The sequence below is a fragment of the Staurois parvus genome, unplaced genomic scaffold, assembly GCF_062004578.1.
Source record: "Staurois parvus isolate SC_StPar_1 unplaced genomic scaffold, SC_StPar_1.0 ptg000155l, whole genome shotgun sequence".
NCBI classification, from domain to species: domain Eukaryota; kingdom Metazoa; phylum Chordata; class Amphibia; order Anura; family Ranidae; genus Staurois; species Staurois parvus.
Genome location: NW_028317951.1, coordinates 28,122,398 through 28,141,407, shown reverse-complemented (window position 1 = coordinate 28,141,407; position 19,010 = coordinate 28,122,398). Strand labels below are relative to the sequence as shown.

Sequence of the window (19,010 nt, the reverse complement as noted above, 5' to 3'; positions counted from 1 at the left end):
CCTTGCTTTGTGCACTGGTGTACAGTCATGTTTGCATAGGAAGGGACCAAACTGTTCCCATAAAGTTGGGAGCATGAAATCGTCCAAAATGTCTTGGTATGCTTACACCTTAAGAGTTCCCTTCACTGGAACTAAGGGGCCAAGCCCAACCCCTGACAACAACCTCACACAATAATCCCCTCTCCACCAAACTTTACACCTGGCACAATTACGTCACGTAAGTACTGTTCACCTGGCAACTGCCAAACCCAGACACATCCATTGGATTGCCAGACAGAGAAGCGTGATTCGTCACTCCAGAGAACTCGTCTTCACTGCTCTAGAGTCCAGTGGTGGCATGTTTTACACCACTGCATCCGGCGCTTGCACTTGGTGATGTAAGGCTTAGATGCTGCTGCTCGGCCATGGAAACCCATTCCATGAAGCTCTCTGCACTGTTGTGCTAATCTGAAGACCACACGAAGTTTGGAGGCCTTTAGCTATTGACTCTGCAGTCAGTTGGTAACTTGTGTGCACTGTGCGCTTCAGCATGCGTTGACCCCGCTCTGTCATTTTACATGGCCTACCACTTAATTGCTGAGTTGCTGCTGTTCCCAGTTGCTTCCACTTTGTTATAATACGACTAACAGTTGACAAGGAAATATTTAGTAGCAAGGAAATTTCACAGATGGACTTATTGAACAGGTGGCAACCTATCACGGTACCATGCTTGAATTCACTGAGCTCCCATTCTTTCACAAATGTTAGTAGAAGCAGTCTGCATGTCTAGGTGCTTTATTTTATACACTTGTGGCCATGGAGGTGATTGGAACACCTGAATTCAATGATTTGGAGGGGGGTCCCAATACTTTTGTCAATATAGTGTATATATGTATATACTGTATATATGTATATTCTATAAAATGAGAATATTATGTTGATTATGTAGAGGCAAAATTACATCTTACAAATATGTCTTAAAATACAAAACAATTAGAAAAAAAAAAAAAAAAAAAAATATATATATATATATATATATATATATATATATTTCAAAAATATATATAAATTAAGAGTTCCTGATCTTGATCCAATAATCAGAATATAAATAATCAAAATAGAAATAAAATCAATAGTAATGATAATAATGGCAATAGTAATTGAGCTGAGAGGAAAGACTGGCGTGGGAATTTTTCCCATTTATTAACGTGCAGCAACAGGTTAGGCCATAATTATTTTTTGCTTCACATTCTCCCATGGCTTTACCTTACCTAGCATCATCTATGTCACAGTAATATCTTTACACTGATTTATATCCCTTAAAACCCAACCTTTTAGTGCAATCCACACAAATTTCTATTGCCGAGTCTTTCAGGCTCGATGATCACTATTAATAGTATCACTATTACTATTCAAAATATTTTTATTTTATTTTATTTTTATCAGGTTTTTTTTTTTTTTTCAGATTTTCTCTCAGCTCAATGATTACAATTGCTATTGCCATTATCATCATTACTATTGATTTTATTTCTATTTTGATTATTTCTATTCTGATTATTTTGATCATGATCAGGAACTCTTGACTTACAGTATATATATTGTTTTGTAATTTAAATTTTTTTTTCTGTAGTTTTAAGACATATTTTAACTTGGTATTTTTGCATCTACATAATTGACATAATGTTATATATATATATATATATATATATATATATATATATATATAGTTTTTCTTGTTTGTTTTGTATACATAGTCGGTTTTTCTTCTTTCTCGTATATTTGTTTCTCTGTATATTTTTCTATTTAATAGCCCTCAAGAAGGGAGAGTCTTTTCTCCCGAAACACATTGGCGTGATGTACTTGTCATTACTCTCAGTAACTGTCTCACAATCTACCATCAAGAGTGCATTCTTTTGGACATTGGGCGCTCCTTCTTTTCCTTTATTCCAAGTATACGTGTGGAAACGACATCAAGGCCGTACCAGAAAGGCAGCAGCCCAAACCCTAAGAGGGTTTACTGCCAATATCCATAATTGGGTACAACTGACTGGAGAGACATCTCCCTATCCACCCATGCAACCACCCACCTACGACCAGTGACTGATCCAGTCAGTCCAACGCAGGCTGCAGCACAAACAAGATGTAAGTGATAGGTTACTGCACAGTGTTGTACCTCTGGCCATATTCAGCTGTCAGGTGGAAAATCCCCTGTCTAAATGTAAAGAGGATACAGGTAATGTCATTCCCCAAATATGGGCAATGGCCATATTTGGGAAATGACCTGTCACTGGGTGGGTAGAGCCTGATGGAGACCTGAGATACTAGTTCCTCATCATGTCCACTTCATTTTTTATTGATTGTGCACTGAGGTGGGTGGATTTGAAAGTTGCTATTGCACTGAATAGTGGCTATGAATCCACCCATTCCCATGCACTGTCAATCAAAAGTGAAGCCGACCTGATGAGGATCTGGTCTCTCAGTTCTCCATCAGGCTCCACCACCCCAGTACAGAAATCCCCAGTTATGTGCCTGTCAATGTGACAGCTGAAATGGCAGGATAGGGAGGACGGGAGTGAGTGCAAGGCATTAGTGTCCAGTGTGGACAATCCTTGTCAGTGTGGACACTCCTTGTCCAGTAGAGAAATGAACAGATTCATGAACCAATCTGTGACATGTTCATGTATTAGATGCAAGCAACGATGAAATTCTAAAGGATGTATAAATGTTTAAAGAAAAAAACATTTAAAGCCTGTACATTGCTAATAAAAATGAATGTGGTAACATTTTAGTAGTTTACAGAAGCTCTCATGCTGCTTTTCCACAGGGCAAATGGTATTTTAATGTGAACCCGGCAAAGACTAAACAAAATGGCACTTGTAATGAATCCAAAGCAACTCTTTCCTTGGGATTTCCAGAAGGATCTATACTTTTTGTTTTTGTCAAGGTATGTTTAGTTTGCATTTAACACCATTTATTCCAGTAATGCAGATATTAAATATAATTAAAGTACATTTGCCAAGAAAATAACATAGGACTGCCACTGCTAACCTGAAAACACTACTTACCTGGATGCTATGCTGACCTTCAGATGGAGGGTTCAGCAGTGGCAGTTTTCTTGTTTCTCTGCAGTGAGGTTTCCTTTAAGCATTTTTTTTTACACCTAGAACCAGCATGGACCTGTATAATATCATCCTCTAATCTCCAGAACAGAGGAAACCAGCTTGCAAAATGGTGGGGTCCCATTTGCACAGTGTTGTAATTTTAACTTCCAAATGTGCCTACAGTAGCAGAAAACACAGAGATGAACTCATCCCAGTGCTGCCACTCCTTTGTTGTCCAACCACAGGCTGAAGAAGGTCCTGATCCAGGCTGTATTGTCTAAATGCAATGTACCCTGCCGAGAGGACAATGACTTGGATGTGCTGCCTGGAAGTGTATTTAACCATTTGCCATAAATCCCGTTTAACCAAGTGGACTATTAGATTAATCTGGTTCTCTACTCAGTATCCTTCTCTTAACTACTTGAGGAAATAAATTAGGTGAAAATGCTACAGTTTGTCAAGATAAATGATATTGCTCAGGACAATGCAATGTGATGTGCTTGCAATCTTGCTATAAAATTCATCTAGCCCAGAGGAGTCAATTACCTAGCACAGGTCTCTCCCTACTTGCACATCATAGCATTCTCTTCTTATACCTTTTTGATGCAAGGAATGACAAGGAATGCTTTTAAAGGTAAATAACATACATAAAACACATTTAAGAGGAATGGCAGCCACTTTACTGCTGGTCCCGTTCCCTTTGCCAACACTGCCATTTTTTATGGTCCATTGCATGCGCAGATGTGCCAAATGGCTCTGTCTGGCCTTTGGGACCTGACAGAGCCTTGCGATACATTTGTGCACAGAATGAAGTATACTGCGACACGTGCGCACATGGAACAGAGGTCTTGTACCTCCTTAATTGTGCTGTCTTCTTTCATGGGCACAGGCAAACCTGCGCATGCGTAGACCTGACAAAGATATCTGCTGGGTACTGAAGTCCAGGCAGAGTGCTTCAATATATCTGTGTATGCATACATCAGGCACAACATCATTCTTGCCTAGGCGATAAAGGAGAAAGTGCTGCCCCTGCAACACAAAAAAGAAAAAAGCAATAAAACAAATCCAGGTGTGGGAGAGGGAGCAGGGCCAGATCTAGCCTGTTTAATGTGGGGGTGCAGAGGATGGAAGGTCAGCAGGGCAGTATACAGGGGTCGACAGGGCAGAGGACAGGGCAAGCATTTTGTATGGCAGTGTACAGAGGCTATTAGTTTGTAGGGCAGTGTACAGAGGCTATCAGTTTGTAGGGCAGTGTACAGAGGCTATTAGTTTGTACGGCAGTGTACAGAGGCTATCGGTTTGTAGGGCAGTGTACAGAGGCTATCAGTTTGTAGGGCAGTGTACAGAGGCTATCAGTTTGTAGGGCGGTTTACAGAGGCTATCAGTTTGTAGGGCAGTGTACAGAGGCTATTAGTTTGTAGGGCAGTGTACAGAGGCTATTAGTTTGTAGGGCAGTGTACAGAGGCTATCAGTTTGTAGGGCGGTGTACAGAGTCTATCAGTTTGTAGGGCAGTGTACAGAGTCTATTAGTTTGTAGGGCAGTGTACAGAGTCTATTAGTTTGTAGGGCAGTGTACAGAGGCTATTAGTTTGTAGGGCGGTGTAGAAGAGGCTGTTAGTTTGTAGGGCAGTGTACAGAGGCTATCAGTTTGTAGGGCAGTGTACAGAGGCTATTAGTTTGTACGGCAGTGTACAGAGGCTATTAGTTTGTAGGGCAGTGTACAGAGGCTATTAGTTTGTAGGGCGGTGTAGAAGAGGCTGTTAGTTTGTAGGGCAGTGTACAGAGGCTATCAGTTTGTAGGGCAGTGTACAGAGGCTATTAGTTTGTAGGGCGGTGTAGAAGAGGCTGTTAGTTTGTAGGGCAGTGTACAGAGGCTATTAGTTTGTAGGGCGGTGTAGAAGAGGCTGTTAGTTTGTAGGGCAGTGTACAGAGTCTATTAGTTTGTAGGGCAGTGTACAGAGTCTATTAGTATGTAAGGCAGTGTATAGAGGCTATTAGTTTGTAGGGCAGTGTACAGAGGCTATCAGTTTGTAGGGCAGTGTACAGAGTCTATTAGTTTGTAGGGCAGTGTACAGAGTCTATAAGTATGTAAGGCAGTGTTCAGAGGCTATTAGTTTGTAGGGCAGTGTACAGAGGCTATCAGTTTGTAGGGCACTGTACAGAGGCTATCAGTTTGTAGGGCACTGTACAGAGGCTATTAGTTTGTGGGGCAGTGTACAGAGGCTATCAGTTTGTAGGGCACTGTACAGAGTCTATTAGTTTGTAGGGCAGTGTACAGAGGCTATTAGTTTGTAGGGCGATGTACAGAGGCTATTAGTTTGTAGGGCGATGTACAGAGGCTATTAGTTTGTAGGGCAGTGTACAGAGGCTATTAGTTTGTAGGGCGGTGTAGAAGAGGCTGTTAGTTTGTAGGGCAGTGTACAGAGGCTATCAGTTTGTAGGGCAGTGTACAGAGGCTATTAGTTTGTAAGGCTGTGTACAGAGGCTATCAGTTTGTAGGGCAGTGTACAGAGGCTATTAGTTTGTAGGGCGGTGTAGAAGAGGCTATTAGTTTGTAGGGCAGTGTACAGAGGCTATTAGTTTGTAGGGCAGTGTACAGAGGCTATTAGTTTGTAAGGCAGTGTACAGAGGGTCAGAAGGGTGGAGAACTGGGGTCAGTAGTAAGTGAGGCGAGGGAGGGGAATGGATGCCCTTCTATATTTTTTTTTTTTGCCGGATCAGAGGTAGGTTGGTGTAAACAGACAGCTCATTTACATACACTGCTCCATAGAGGGGAATGGAGGGTCCAATCAGGTCTGCCTGAAAAATGGGCAGGAGAACCTGATTGGACCACTCATATGAAAAATGATCCACATAGATTGCTTTTCAGAGCATTGCCTAGCGTGAACCTGAACTAATAACAGTCACTGTAATGCTACCAATATTGTTTTCCTTTTAACATGGTGACATAAAGAGCATTCTCTCCATTTACCACCAATGTAAAGGTCCTTCTTCAAGATGACCACCAGTATAATGGGGCCTTTCTCCAAGTGATCAACAGTGTAAGGGGTCCCTTCTCCTATTGACCACCAACGTGAGGCAGTCCTTCTTTCACTGACCACCAATGTAAGGGACCATTTCACTGGTGAAAAGGGTAGCGGGGCACTACAATTTTCACTGTCAACATTTCTTTAATGTTTTTTGAATATGTTTCCTTTATTATTATAATAATTATTATAATAATTAATGTTGTCCTATTGCAGATTTCTCAGCCAGGGTTCCTTGGAGCCAGGGATTGCTAGGGGTTCTTTGAGCAATGAGCAATTTCTGCTTCTCAGGAAAGTTACCACTGAAACCAAGGATCTTTAAGCTATCGGAAAAGGGGAATTCTTCCTATTCACCACAAATGTATAGGGGCATTCTTTCCACCATAGGTGTGCACACAGGGTGTGGCGGATGTGCCAGGGCACATCCTAATCACCCCGTGTACTTTAGCATTATCACTCCTTTGTTTGTGCTGGGAGCACGCTCTACAACGCACTCCAAGCACAGAGACCAGGCTCCTACTGATCGTCTATCACAGTGATCAGTCACTGTGCAGCCTGCCCCTGTGCTTTCATTCTCTTCTGAATGGAGAGGAAGATACATTTGGATCTTTCTTTCCTTGCAGGAGAGAAAGATGTAAGCAAACAAAAGTGTGTACAAAAAATAATATAAAAAAAGTTTTGATCTAGGTCAGTGCCAGGGTGAGTGACAAGATCGAGGTAAGGGTCAAAGGTCAGGGTCAGGATATATTGGGTAGGGTTTTCTAAAAAAGCATTTTTAAATTAGTATCAGTTAGTGTTTTAGATATGATAAAAAAAACAAAACAAAATGAGCACTATAGTTTCTAGGCCCTACTATGGGTACAAACAACATATACATATTGTATGTGGTATCACTGTGATTGTCAGAAGCAGGAGAATTTATTTTGGGTTGATCTTTGGTGGTAAGGTATGGCAGTAGCAAGAAATCTACAGCCAAACTCACAAAAATTGGGCCAGTTTCCTTTGATAATAATAAAAAATAAATCATGAGATACACTATATTGCCTAAAGTGTTGGGACACCTGCCTTTACATGCACATGAACTTTAATGGCATCCTAATCTTAGTCCGTAGGCTTTTACAGAAAAGATAGGGTAAATCTAAGGGAACAATAGTAGTGATAATCTCATGAATAGGCCAGTGGCACTAAGTGTGGGACAAGTACATCGATATGCTTACTTGTGACTTGTGAGCCTCTCACACTTCTTGGTTGTCGTCAAATTTAAGCAATATGCAGCAATTCTCAGGTGAACATTTCTCAATTTTCTGGTTTTGAAATGCTACCAGCTGGCTGTTAACCATTAACCTAACGTTGCTGATAAGTGCTCTCATTTCCTTCATTAAGTTACCACTTCACTTTTTGGATAGTCACATGCCTCTGGCTTCAGTCATACAGAAGGAATTTCAGTAATGAATACTAAACAGAAATCTAGTTAAAAAATAAACATATGCAAATCACAGTTTACCAGAATGTGTGCAATACTAAAAGAAAATATATATTTTAAATAAGTTCTTTATTTATAGGAAATTATTGAGAAAGAAAGAGCAATAAAATTATATTTATAATGGTAAGAAAGATACAATGTAGTCTCTGCTCTCTGGGCACTTTATGACAACGTGTTAATGTCAAACAGTAGTGCTTTTGTATTTTAAATGGAATTTTAAAGGTTTAGAATTTTTTTTAAATAACAAACATGTCATACTTATCTGCTCTGTGCAATGGTTTTGTAAAGAGCAGTACAGATCTTCCACTTCCCCCTGCTAAGTGCCCCCAGATCAAGCTGCTTGCTCTGGGGGCACTCGTGTGTGCTTACTTCCAAGCCAGGCCTCTTCCTCTTTCTTGTCTATTACAGTGCGATCAGAAGCTGGCTGAAGTAATCAGGCTCGTGGCCAACTCTCAAGAATGTTTCTGTGGCATTTATGAGTGCTCTTCTCCCTTCGGCAGGCCCAGGCTTTCATGTTTGTAGAGGCCTATGCCAACACAATTGTAGCATATCACTAAACTGGTAGATTGTTCAGGAGGAGTATCATTTTCCTAAGCTGCTCACTTATTCTTCCTGCTAGCAGGGTCACTATTATCTTCAGTTGTGACACTTCTACTTTCAGTGCAGCAATCTTAATTGTCACCGATACAGCCACCCTAACTTCAGTGACAGATTCTGATTTTGGATTCTTCTTTCAGATAGCGTTTAAGATGCAGTCTTTCTCAGCAGCTCAACACCTGATTTATCCTCTGACTTGTCCTCAGAGAAGTGCTCTCTCACCTGAGTAGGACATGTGAGGACCTCCTCTTTCTTGAGCGTTTGCTTTGACCTGGTGTTTGAATCTTGATTTTTCTCCTCCATCAAAGCCTCTTCCTCTCAGACGTCCCTCACCAATTCTGGATAGGTGGGAGTGTTTTTGAAACCCTTCAGAAGAAACTGTAAGGCAATGGCATTGTTTGGATGGGCTCTGTGTAGGATTTGATTGAGCCAGTGGCCCTGTCACTGTCCTCTGGATAATCTGATGCAGAATCTTGTCTACTCGGGTGATGTAATCAGAGAGTTTCTCCTCCATGTGTTGGTAGGTGTGTTCGAACTGCACTGTATCTGAGCACCACAAACCGAAAATGATATCTAATTTATTTTTAATATTCAAAGCTAACTCCCTCATCCATCCATATCTCCATGCTGCTGAGAAATAATTTTGAAAAACACCCCCTGGCATTTCTGGCAGTGGCCATCTTGAGTAAGGGCAGATGACTTATGTATCATTTACTTCCTGGAATCCATCTTCCCTTAGCTCAGGAATAGGCTGAACTGAGAACCCTCTCTCCTTTCCTGAAGACTCTTGGGATGTATGACATCATTTGCCTAGGCATGGAAACCAAAAATAACTGAAGAAATGTAAAAAAAAAAAAGTTGAAAACAAGTAAATATAATATACGTTCCTATCTATTTATTAATGCTAGCAGCATAAGGATTAATAATAGACCATGTTGATTGAGAGGGTGAAGTTCCGCTTTAAGTTGGAAAGTTTCTCTACTCCTCTGAACACAGCATACAATGCTTCAGTGTAGTCTGAGGTTGTAAATTTGCGTTAATACCAGTTTTAGATTGCAAATCACTCCGGCAGCAGGACACCTCAGACTCTCACTGATTCTTTGATTCTATAGGGCCTCTAGGATCTCCCACTTCTGTAGGATTTGGGAGGTTTCATCCAACCATGTTTCAAAGTCCTCCTCTCCTGATAGGATGCAAACATTTCCTAAATAGAACCTCAGTTTCCTATATCCATGGTTAAAGGGGATGGGACCATTCTTCACAACGTTCTCCACCAGCTTGCCCACATCTGTGAAGAAGGAGGCAAGAGGGAATCCTGAGATTGATATGGAGGCTACAGCAGCCACTTCAGGCTCTAGTGCTGCCTAACTGGGGCTCTCTGAATTGATGTCTGGCACTCTCAGCTGTACCAAGTGGGCCTCAATGTCACCAGTCAGTTGTAGGCTCCACTCTAGAAGCATATAGGTGTGAGAGATGACTCTATCTCTTTCCATGTCCAGTATGGATACTCCCTGATTAGGAACCAGTGTCTTTACTGCTTGGTGAATCTGTCCATGTGTCTCCGGGGGTATTGCTCACTACGCTTGATTCCAGTCAGCCATTTTGCTCTTCACACCACTGAATTGCGACCACAGGATCCATGTTGGCTGACTCAGGCTTGTTATATCAGTAACTGCTTGTGGAACAGGCTACCACTATAAAAATGTACAGGAATAAGGCCATAAATACGGGCAATAAGCATGTAGTTACATAGAATTAGGTGTGCTTTGAAGTGTGAAATGGGTACTTACTAGCTGCCACTCAAAGGTTATAGCAAGAGTAATTAAACTACAATCGGGTATCTAGAGTCTCTAAACAACCTCAACCAGTCCAGAAGAATCAAAAGGGTCCTTGTGTAAACCTTGTGCATACAACAAAAACTGCAGGAAGATGTATGAGTTCCTATTATGGAGATACCCCTGGTGGTGGTAGAAAGTACCTGGTGCCGAGTAATTAACATTGGCCGGATTTGGGTGGGGCCCTTCTTTAGGTGGTGCACTATCTCTTGGTTGGGTTGCTAAGTAGGGTAGACTCTATTTGAACTAACAGTGTGTAGCAGGCATTTTGGATGTGTGGTCCACATCACTGCTTCCTGTCAGGCTGCCAGTTAGGTCCCAGTAGCTTGGTGATCCCAGCAGTCATTTCCCAGATCCTTACACAAGCTGCATCCTTATAGCTCAGATCTTGTAGATGCAGTGACTTTCTATCAAACTCAGTGTCTGTCCCCTCTCCCAGGTTTGATGGAACAGGCACAGCAACAGGTTTTCTTAGCTCCTCTTTACTGGCTCCAATTCCTCAGATGTGAGGCACAGACCCTGATGTCAGGTCTGTACTCCTTGCTCTTTTTCCTAGACTGACTCAATCAAAACATTTTGCCCAGGAAAACAGTGAGGCTCTCTTCCTACAGGTGCAGAAATTTGTGGGATTTAAAGTCCTCAGACTGTTAGATTCCATTAACAAGCGTGATGCAGCACCCATTTAAAGACTACAATACCATCATCCATAGTGTCTGCACAGTGAGTCATGTCTGATACTTCCATTGGCTTCTTCTCTCCTACCTCTGTTTGGATCCAATCTGACTGCCAGGAGGGAGGGGGGAGTAGAGGAGTGACCGGGATTTAAACAGATCTGCTCTTGTTTGCAGCTCTGCTCTCCGGTCACACAGAAGTTTCTAAACACAGCACAGCGTTCCTTTGGGTCTCCCCTAGTCTCCCCTCAGCATAGAAGCAAGTGGAGCCTAGTGGGGAAAGGAGAGCACAGACCCTCTCTACACAGATCCTGGTGAATAGACTATACTTCGGATGTTGGCACTGTAGTAGCCTCCAATCACACCAGTTTTTACTTTTGCACAGCTGAAGTTGTTCTGTAATGTTGAAGACATTTCATAGCTTATCCAAGCCATGTCTTCAGTTCTAATGAGTGTCTGGAAAATGATTCAGCATTCATACCAACATAGTAGTACAGACACCTTAATCCAATCACTACACTGCACTTCATATACCAAGTTGCTTTGCTTGGCTACAACAATTCACTACAACAATTCACACTTCCAGTCATGTAAATTTAAGGACTGAAACCTATAAAGCCTTTCTGATATCAAGTATGGAAAGACAGATGTTATTGTCAGATGTTATTGCCCACAAATAGGATGGTTCCACGTTTACAACTACCATCCTGTTTGTGGGCAATAACATCTGCTTTTCCATGGTTTAAGGTGTCAATGCTATTTTTGTGGATATTTTTGTGGGTATTACTGCCACTGAGTAGAACTGAAGACATGGCATGGATGATTTACCAAAACCTTGTCAACATTACAGAATGCAATTAACTACTGCTAGATAAAGCTGATGGTAATTGTTTTAAGAAGGCTAGAAATTACTTCTTACAAGAGTCTTTTTCCCTTACACAAACTGCAGGAGAAGAAAAAATACTACATTGATGAAGTTTCTGTGAGTTTTACTTGGAATTCTGCAGGTAAGTCATATTAATAGTTCTACCGAAATGTGGGGGTCATAACTGCTAAATAACCATAAGATTTAAACTACTGGATAATACCACAATGACAAAGCCACACACTGTTCTTCTTCTTTTTCATGAAATCGATGCAATATGTACAGTATATGAAATTAAAAATCATATAGCGCAGCAGAACCTGGGTATCACATTCACCATAGAGAGACTGCCCAATAAGTAATACATAGCAGTGGTCCTCATTTTAAAATGCTGCTCCTTCTTTTCTTTGCAAATACAGCTTTGAAAGGCCTTTCCAAAGAAACTGCTGGCCCCTCGGTCCCCCTCTGGCAGGACGGACTGGATGCTACAACTGCTAGCTTCCTAATGGTCTCTTTGGCTTGTTCAAACTGCATACACAGTGCTCTCTCTCCTTCTACAGTGGCCTACCCCAGGACTGTTTGAACGGGCCACTAGGGGGCACACACCTGTAGCAAGGGACCAGCTGTTTCTGTGGAGAGGCCTCTCGTGGCTGTATTTGTAAAGAATAGCACAAGCAGCATTTTTTTTAATGAGGACCACTGTATTATTAAATATATTATTTATGGGGTATGGAATAGCATAGGGGAAGTTTGTAAATGTTACTAAAGGTGAACTTACGCTTTAATTTTTTCACAATGCCTATAGATACAGAGATGAATGAGGGTTTGTCTTAAATTGTTTTTACTGCTTGTTCAGAAAATGTACACATTTGTTTAAAATGTGTACAAATAATATATATATTATATAATAAAAATATAAATACAAATAATACAAATATATTTAAAAGGAAAGCATGATCACGGCACAGGTTCACTTTAAAGGAATGTATTAAAGGAATATATATCAGCTAAGAGGCAATATTTCTGGGTACACATTCATCTACTTTCTTCATTTTAGTACACCTGACAGTTTTCTCATTCAATCACACAACTTCCTATAGCAGTACATTTTTTGTGCCCTGTTCATTCTTAAGCTGTCTATCTTTTGTATCTTCATCATCTGCCATCTAAGGTTATCAGAATTTCTTCTTTGCTTCTAGAACACTGGAATGGTACAGCTGGAAAGCTAAAGTTGTTGAAAACAGACATTGGTTACTCGGTAAAGTGTAAGACCACACCAACAGTAGAGCTGGCCAGTAATTTAATTCTTTCAATGGCGGATGTGAAACTACAGGCTTTTGACATTCACGATGGCACCTTTGGTAAAGGTAAGCGCTAAAGGTGCACAGTTCATTATGACAGTGAATATTAATGCAGAATTGTTATTAAAATTTTTAGAACCTAATTTTCCTCTGAATTAAACAGCTGTAAATGAATATACATATGACTGTAATACCACCCAAAGTCTATATTTCTAATATGACAACTTCAATATCTACTTAGCAGAACGTGTTTAGTTTAGGAAGTGTATATTGTCTGTTTTTTTGTAATATATAGACATCATCCCTATGGAAGTAACTAGAGATGAGCGAAGAAATGAAAAATTCGATTCGACTGATTCGGCGAATTCGTGGACAATATTCGATTCGAGTCGAATAAATTCGCTGTGAATTTAACTTAAAAAAGGGTGTTTCTAGGCTTCAGAGAGACTTAATATTAGTGCAGAACACTGTACCTTTAATTTAAATGCCCTTGGAGTCTGCTGGGGAAGAGAAATAATACTGTCACTCAGTATGACATGCAGATGAGTGCCGTCGATCTTAGAATCACCGCACACTTCACTCATTTGGCCAGTCACGGGGCCAAAACCAGTGTTTGGAGCCACAGTGTGGCGGTGGAGGCAGCAGCAATGGGAGGCCATACAGCAACCTATGACAAAATGGAAACCAGCAGGAGTGTGAGGAGACCTGAAAGTGGCACATGGCAGAGTGGGAGCAATGGGAGGCGGTACAGGGACCCAGGTCACACTGTGGGCCCAGCAGCAGCGTGACCAGGCGGTACGGGGGTCCATGGCAGATTTGGGGCCTGGCAGCACCTATGGGAGGCCTGTAATCTGCCAGCACCCTATGACAAAATGGAACCCTGGGCTGGGGCAGGCAGAACCGCCGTATCTTTATCACGGTTTTCCCAGGCCACCGAATGGCGACGCTGCATATGCTGACGCAACGCTGTAGTCCCAACATGGGCCCCCTGGCCACGCTTGACTTTCTGGCCACATAGTCGACATACGGCTACGTTTACTTCCTCGGGCGGCTTGACGAAAAATTGCCACACCGCAGAGTAGGAAACTTTGCCTCCTCTACTCCTCACTGGCTGACTGCTACTTCCTCCGTGCACACCGGCACCACTACTGGCCGTGGTGGTAGGCTGCAGTGGAGCTGGTGCTCTACTCCGTGGCCGTTTGCCTCCACTGACACTGCTGCGACCCTGCTGCCTCCTGGCAGCAGCAATGGGAGGCCGTACAGGGACCCATGAGAGACTCTGGACTTGGCAGCAGCATGAGGAGGCGGTATATAGGGGCCCATGGCAGATTAGGGGCCTGGCAGCAGCTATGGGAGGCCCGTAATCTGCCAGCACCCTATGTCAAAAAATTCAACACACCAGCAGTGTGAAGAGACCTGAATGTGGCACATGGCAGAGTGTGGCGATGGAAACAGCAGCAATGGGAGGCCGTACAGGGACCCATGAGAGACTCTGGACTTGGCAGCAGCATGAGGAGGCGGTATATAGGGGCCCATGGCAGATTAGGGGCCTGGCAGTAGCTATGGGAGGCCCGTAATCTGCCAGCACCCTATGTCAAAAAATTCAACACAACAGCAGTGTGTGAGGAGACCTGAAAGTGGCACATGGCAGAGTGTGGCGATGGAGACAGCAGCAATGGGAGGCCGTACAGGGACCCATGAGAGACTCTGGACTTGGCAGCAGCATGAGGAGGCGGTATATAGGGGCCCATGGCAGATTAGGGGCCTGGCAGCAGCTATGGGAGGCCCGTAATCTGCCAGCACCCTATGTCAAAAAATTCAACACACCAGCAGTGTGAAGAGACCTGAATGTGGCACATGGCAGAGTGTGGCGATGGAAACAGCAGCAATGGGAGGCCGTACAGGGACCCATGAGAGACTCTGGACTTGGCAGCAGCATGAGGAGGCGGTATATAGGGGCCCATGGCAGATTAGGGGCCTGGCAGCAGCTATGGGAGGCCCGTAATCTGCCAGCACCCTATGTCAAAAAATTCAACACAACAGCAGTGTGTGAGGAGACCTGAAAGTGGCACATGGCAGAGTGTGGCGATGGAGACAGCAGCAATGGGAGGCCGTACAGGGACCCATGAGAGACTCTGGACTTGGCAGCAGCATGAGGAGGCGGTATATAGGGGCCCATGGCAGATTAGGGGCCTGGCAGCAGCTATGGGAAGCCCGTAATCTGCCAGCACCCTATGTCAAAAAATTGAAAACACAAGCAGTGTGAAGAGACCTGAATGTGGCACATGGCAGAGTGTGGCGATGGAGACAGCAGCAATGGGAGGCCGTACAGGGACCCATGAGAGACTCTGGACTTGGCAGCAGCATGAGGAGGCGGTATATAGGGGCCCATGGCAGATTAGGGGCCTGGCAGCAGCTATGGGATGCCCGTAATCTGCCAGCACCCTATGTCAAAAAATTCAACACAACAGCAGTGTGTGAGGAGACCTGAAAGTGGCACATGGCAGAGTGTGGCGATGGAGACAGCAGCAATGGGAGGCCGTACAGGGACCCATGAGAGACTCTGGACTTGGCAGCAGCATGAGAAGGCGGTATATAGGGGCCCATGGCAGATTAGGGGCCTGGCAGCAGCTATGGGAGGCCCGTAATCTGCCAGCACCCTATGTCAAAAAATTGAAAACACAAGCAGTGTGAAGAGACCTGAATGTGGCACATGGCAGAGTGTGGCGATGGAGACAGCAGCAATGGGAGGCCGTACAGGGACCCATGAGAGACTCTGGACTTGGCAGCAGCATGAGGAGGCGGTATATAGGGGCCCATGGCAGATTAGGGGCCTGGCAGCAGCTATGGGAGGCCCGTAATCTGCCAGCACCCTATGTAAAAAAATTCAACACAACAGCAGTGTGTGAGGAGACCTGAAAGTGGCACATGGCAGAGTGTGGCGATGGAGACAGCAGCAATGGGAGGCCGTACAGGGACCCATGAGAGACTCTGGACTTGGCAGCAGCATGAGGAGGCGGTATATAGGGGCCCATGGCAGATTAGGGGCCTGGCAGCAGCTATGGGAGGCCCGTAATCTGCCAGCACCCTATGTCAAAAAATTCAACACAACAGCAGTGTGTGAGGAGACCTGAAAGTGGCACATGGCAGAGTGTGGCGATGGAGACAGCAGCAATGGGAGGCCGTACAGGGACCCATGAGAGACTCTGGACTTGGCAGCAGCATGAGGAGGCGGTATATAGGGGCCCATGGCAGATTAGGGGCCTGGCAGCAGCTATGGGAGGCCCGTAATCTGCCAGCACCCTATGTCAAAAAATTGAAAACACAAGCAGTGTGAAGAGACCTGAATGTGGCACATGGCAGAGTGTGGCGATGGAGACAGCAGCAATGGGAGGCCGTACAGGGACCCATGAGAGACTCTGGACTTGGCAGCAGCATGAGGAGGCGGTATATAGGGGCCCATGGCAGATTAGGGGCCTGGCAGCAGCTATGGGAGGCCCGTAATCTGCCAGCACCCTATGTCAAAAAATTCAACACAACAGCAGTGTGTGAGGAGACCTGAAAGTGGCACATGGCAGAGTGTGGCGATGGAGACAGCAGCAATGGGAGGCTGTACAGGGACCCATGAGAGACTCTGGACTTGGCAGCAGCATGAGGAGGCGGTATATAGGGGCCCATGGCAGATTAGGGGCCTGGCAGCAGCTATGGGAGGCCCGTAATCTGCCAGCACCCTATGTCAAAAAATTGAAAACACAAGCAGTGTGAAGAGACCTGAATGTGGCACATGGCAGAGTGTGGCGATGGAGACAGCAGCAATGGGAGGCCGTACAGGGACCCATGAGAGACTCTGGACTTGGCAGCAGCATAAGGAGGCGGTATATAGGGGCCCATGGCAGATTAGGGGCCTGGCAGCAGCTATGGGAGGCCCGTAATCTGCCAGCACCCTATGTCAAAAAATTGAAAACACAAGCAGTGTGAAGAGACCTGAATGTGGCACATGGCAGAGTGTGGCGATGGAGACAGCAGCAATGGGAGGCCGTACAGGGACCCATGAGAGACTCTGGACTTGGCAGCAGCATGAGGAGGTGGTATATAGGGGCCCATGGCAGATTAGGGGCCTGGCAGCAGCTATGGGAGGCCCGTAATCTGCCAGCACCCTATGTCAAAAAATTGAAAACACAAGCAGTGTGAAGAGACCTGAATGTGGCACATGGCAGAGTGTGGCGATGGAGACAGCAGCAATGGGAGGCCGTACAGGGACCCATGAGAGACTCTGGACTTGGCAGCAGCATGAGGAGGCGGTATATAGGGGCCCATGGCAGATTAGGGGCCTGGCAGCAGCTATGGGAGGCCCGTAATCTGCCAGCACCCTATGTCAAAAAATTGAAAACACAAGCAGTGTGAAGAGACCTGAATGTGGCACATGGCAGAGTGTGGCGATGGAGACAGCAGCAATGGGAGGCCGTACAGGGACCCATGAGAGACTCTGGACTTGGCAGCAGCATGAGGAGGCGGTATATAGGGGCCCATGGCAGATTAGGGGCCTGGCAGCAGCTATGGGAGGCCCGTAATCTGCCAGCACCCTATGTCAAAAAATTCAACACAACAGCAGTGTGTGAGGAGACCTGAAAGTGGCACATGGCAGAGTGTGGCGATGGAGACAGCAGCAATGGGAGGCCGTACAGGGACCCATGAGAGACTCTGGACTTGGCAGCAGCATGAGGAGGCGATATATAGGGGCCCATGGCAGATTAGGGGCCTGGCAGCAGCTATGGGAGGCCCGTAATCTGCCAGCACCCTATGTCAAAAAATTGAAAACACAAGCAGTGTGAAGAGACCTGAATGTGGCACATGGCAGAGTGTGGCGATGGAGACAGCAGCAATGGGAGGCTGTACAGGGACCCATGAGAGACTCTTGACTTGGCAGCAGCATGAGGAGGTGGTATATAGGGGCCTATGGCAGATTAGGGGCCTGGCAGCAGCTATAGGAGGCCCGTAATCTGCCAGCACCCTATGTCAAAAAATTCTACACACCAGCAGTGTGAAGAGACCTGAATGTGGCACATGGCAGAGTGTGGCGATGGAAACAGCAGCAATGGGAGGCCGTACAGGGACCCATGAGAGACTCTGGACCTAGCAGCAGCATGAGGAGGCGGTATATAGGGGCCTATGGCAGATTAGGGGCCTGGCAGCAGCTATAGGAGGCCCGTAATCTGCCAGCACCCTATGTCAAAAAATTCAACACACCAGCAGTGTGTGAGGAGACCTGAAAGTGGCACATGTTTGAGGCATGATTCATGGCGGATTTAGTCAGTTGTGTCAGGAACTGGTGGTTTGAAATCCAGACTAATCCACGCCTGATTCATTTTCACAAACGTGAGTCTCTCCACACTTTGGGTGGACAGTCGTGTCCTCCGCGGAGTTGCAATACCTCCTGCCGCACTAAACACGCGCTCCGATGCCACGCTACTGGCCGGGCATGACAGCCTTTCAAGGGCAAATTCAGCTAGTTGGGGCCAAAGGTCAAGTTTCGTTGCCCAGTAGTCAAGGGGATTGTCTACCTCGGTTGGCAGGGTGCTGTCCAAGTAGGCCCAAGCCTGTTGTTTGAGCTCCTGCTCCAGGTCCACCTGATGCTGCTGCTGCTGCTGCGGCTGGTTAGTAGTTTCCTCACTGCGCTGGTGAAGAAAGCTACTCATCATCGACTGCAGACTGAGGCAGCCGCTGCTGGTGGAGCTGCCACTGCTCCTACCACCCCACCCCTCCCCTGCTGCCATGCCAGCGGAACGCGAGCGCACAGGGCCCACAGTGTCTGAGGATGGACGTTGGCGCACAAAGGCAGAGACCAACTGACTACATAGGTGGTTTTTATAGTACGTAATTTTGGCCTCCCTCTCAGCAGGTGTGAAAAAGGCCACCATTTTGGACCGGTAGCGAGGGTCCAACAAGGTGGACAGCCAAAAGTCATCCCTCTGTCTGATGGTTATTATTCGGCTGTCGCTACGCAAGCAAGCGAGCATGCTATGGGCCATTTGTGCCAAGGAATGCGAGGGACTCCCTGCCTCCATCTCCACAGCATACTGCCACGGTGCGTCTGGGTCCTCTGTCTCCTCCTCCTCCTCCTCTACCAGATGCTCCTGCTCCTCCACTCCTGT

At 45.3% G+C, this 19,010-nt stretch overlaps 1 protein-coding gene across 2 annotated transcripts in view; it reads left to right on the top strand.

Annotated features, from left to right (window-relative positions):
• The window catches only part of LAMP3 (lysosome associated membrane protein 3), a 72,803-nt gene that overhangs the window by 19,667 nt on the left and 34,126 nt on the right, over positions 1 to 19,010 (top strand). For both annotated transcript variants that reach the window (XM_089675581.1, XM_089675580.1), the window contains exons 3-5: positions 2,804 to 2,923; positions 11,642 to 11,699; positions 12,757 to 12,924. In XM_089675581.1, the coding sequence (XP_089531707.1) occupies positions 2,804 to 2,923; positions 11,642 to 11,699; positions 12,757 to 12,924 (346 nt within the window). The remainder of the gene's footprint in view (positions 1 to 2,803; positions 2,924 to 11,641; positions 11,700 to 12,756; positions 12,925 to 19,010) is intronic.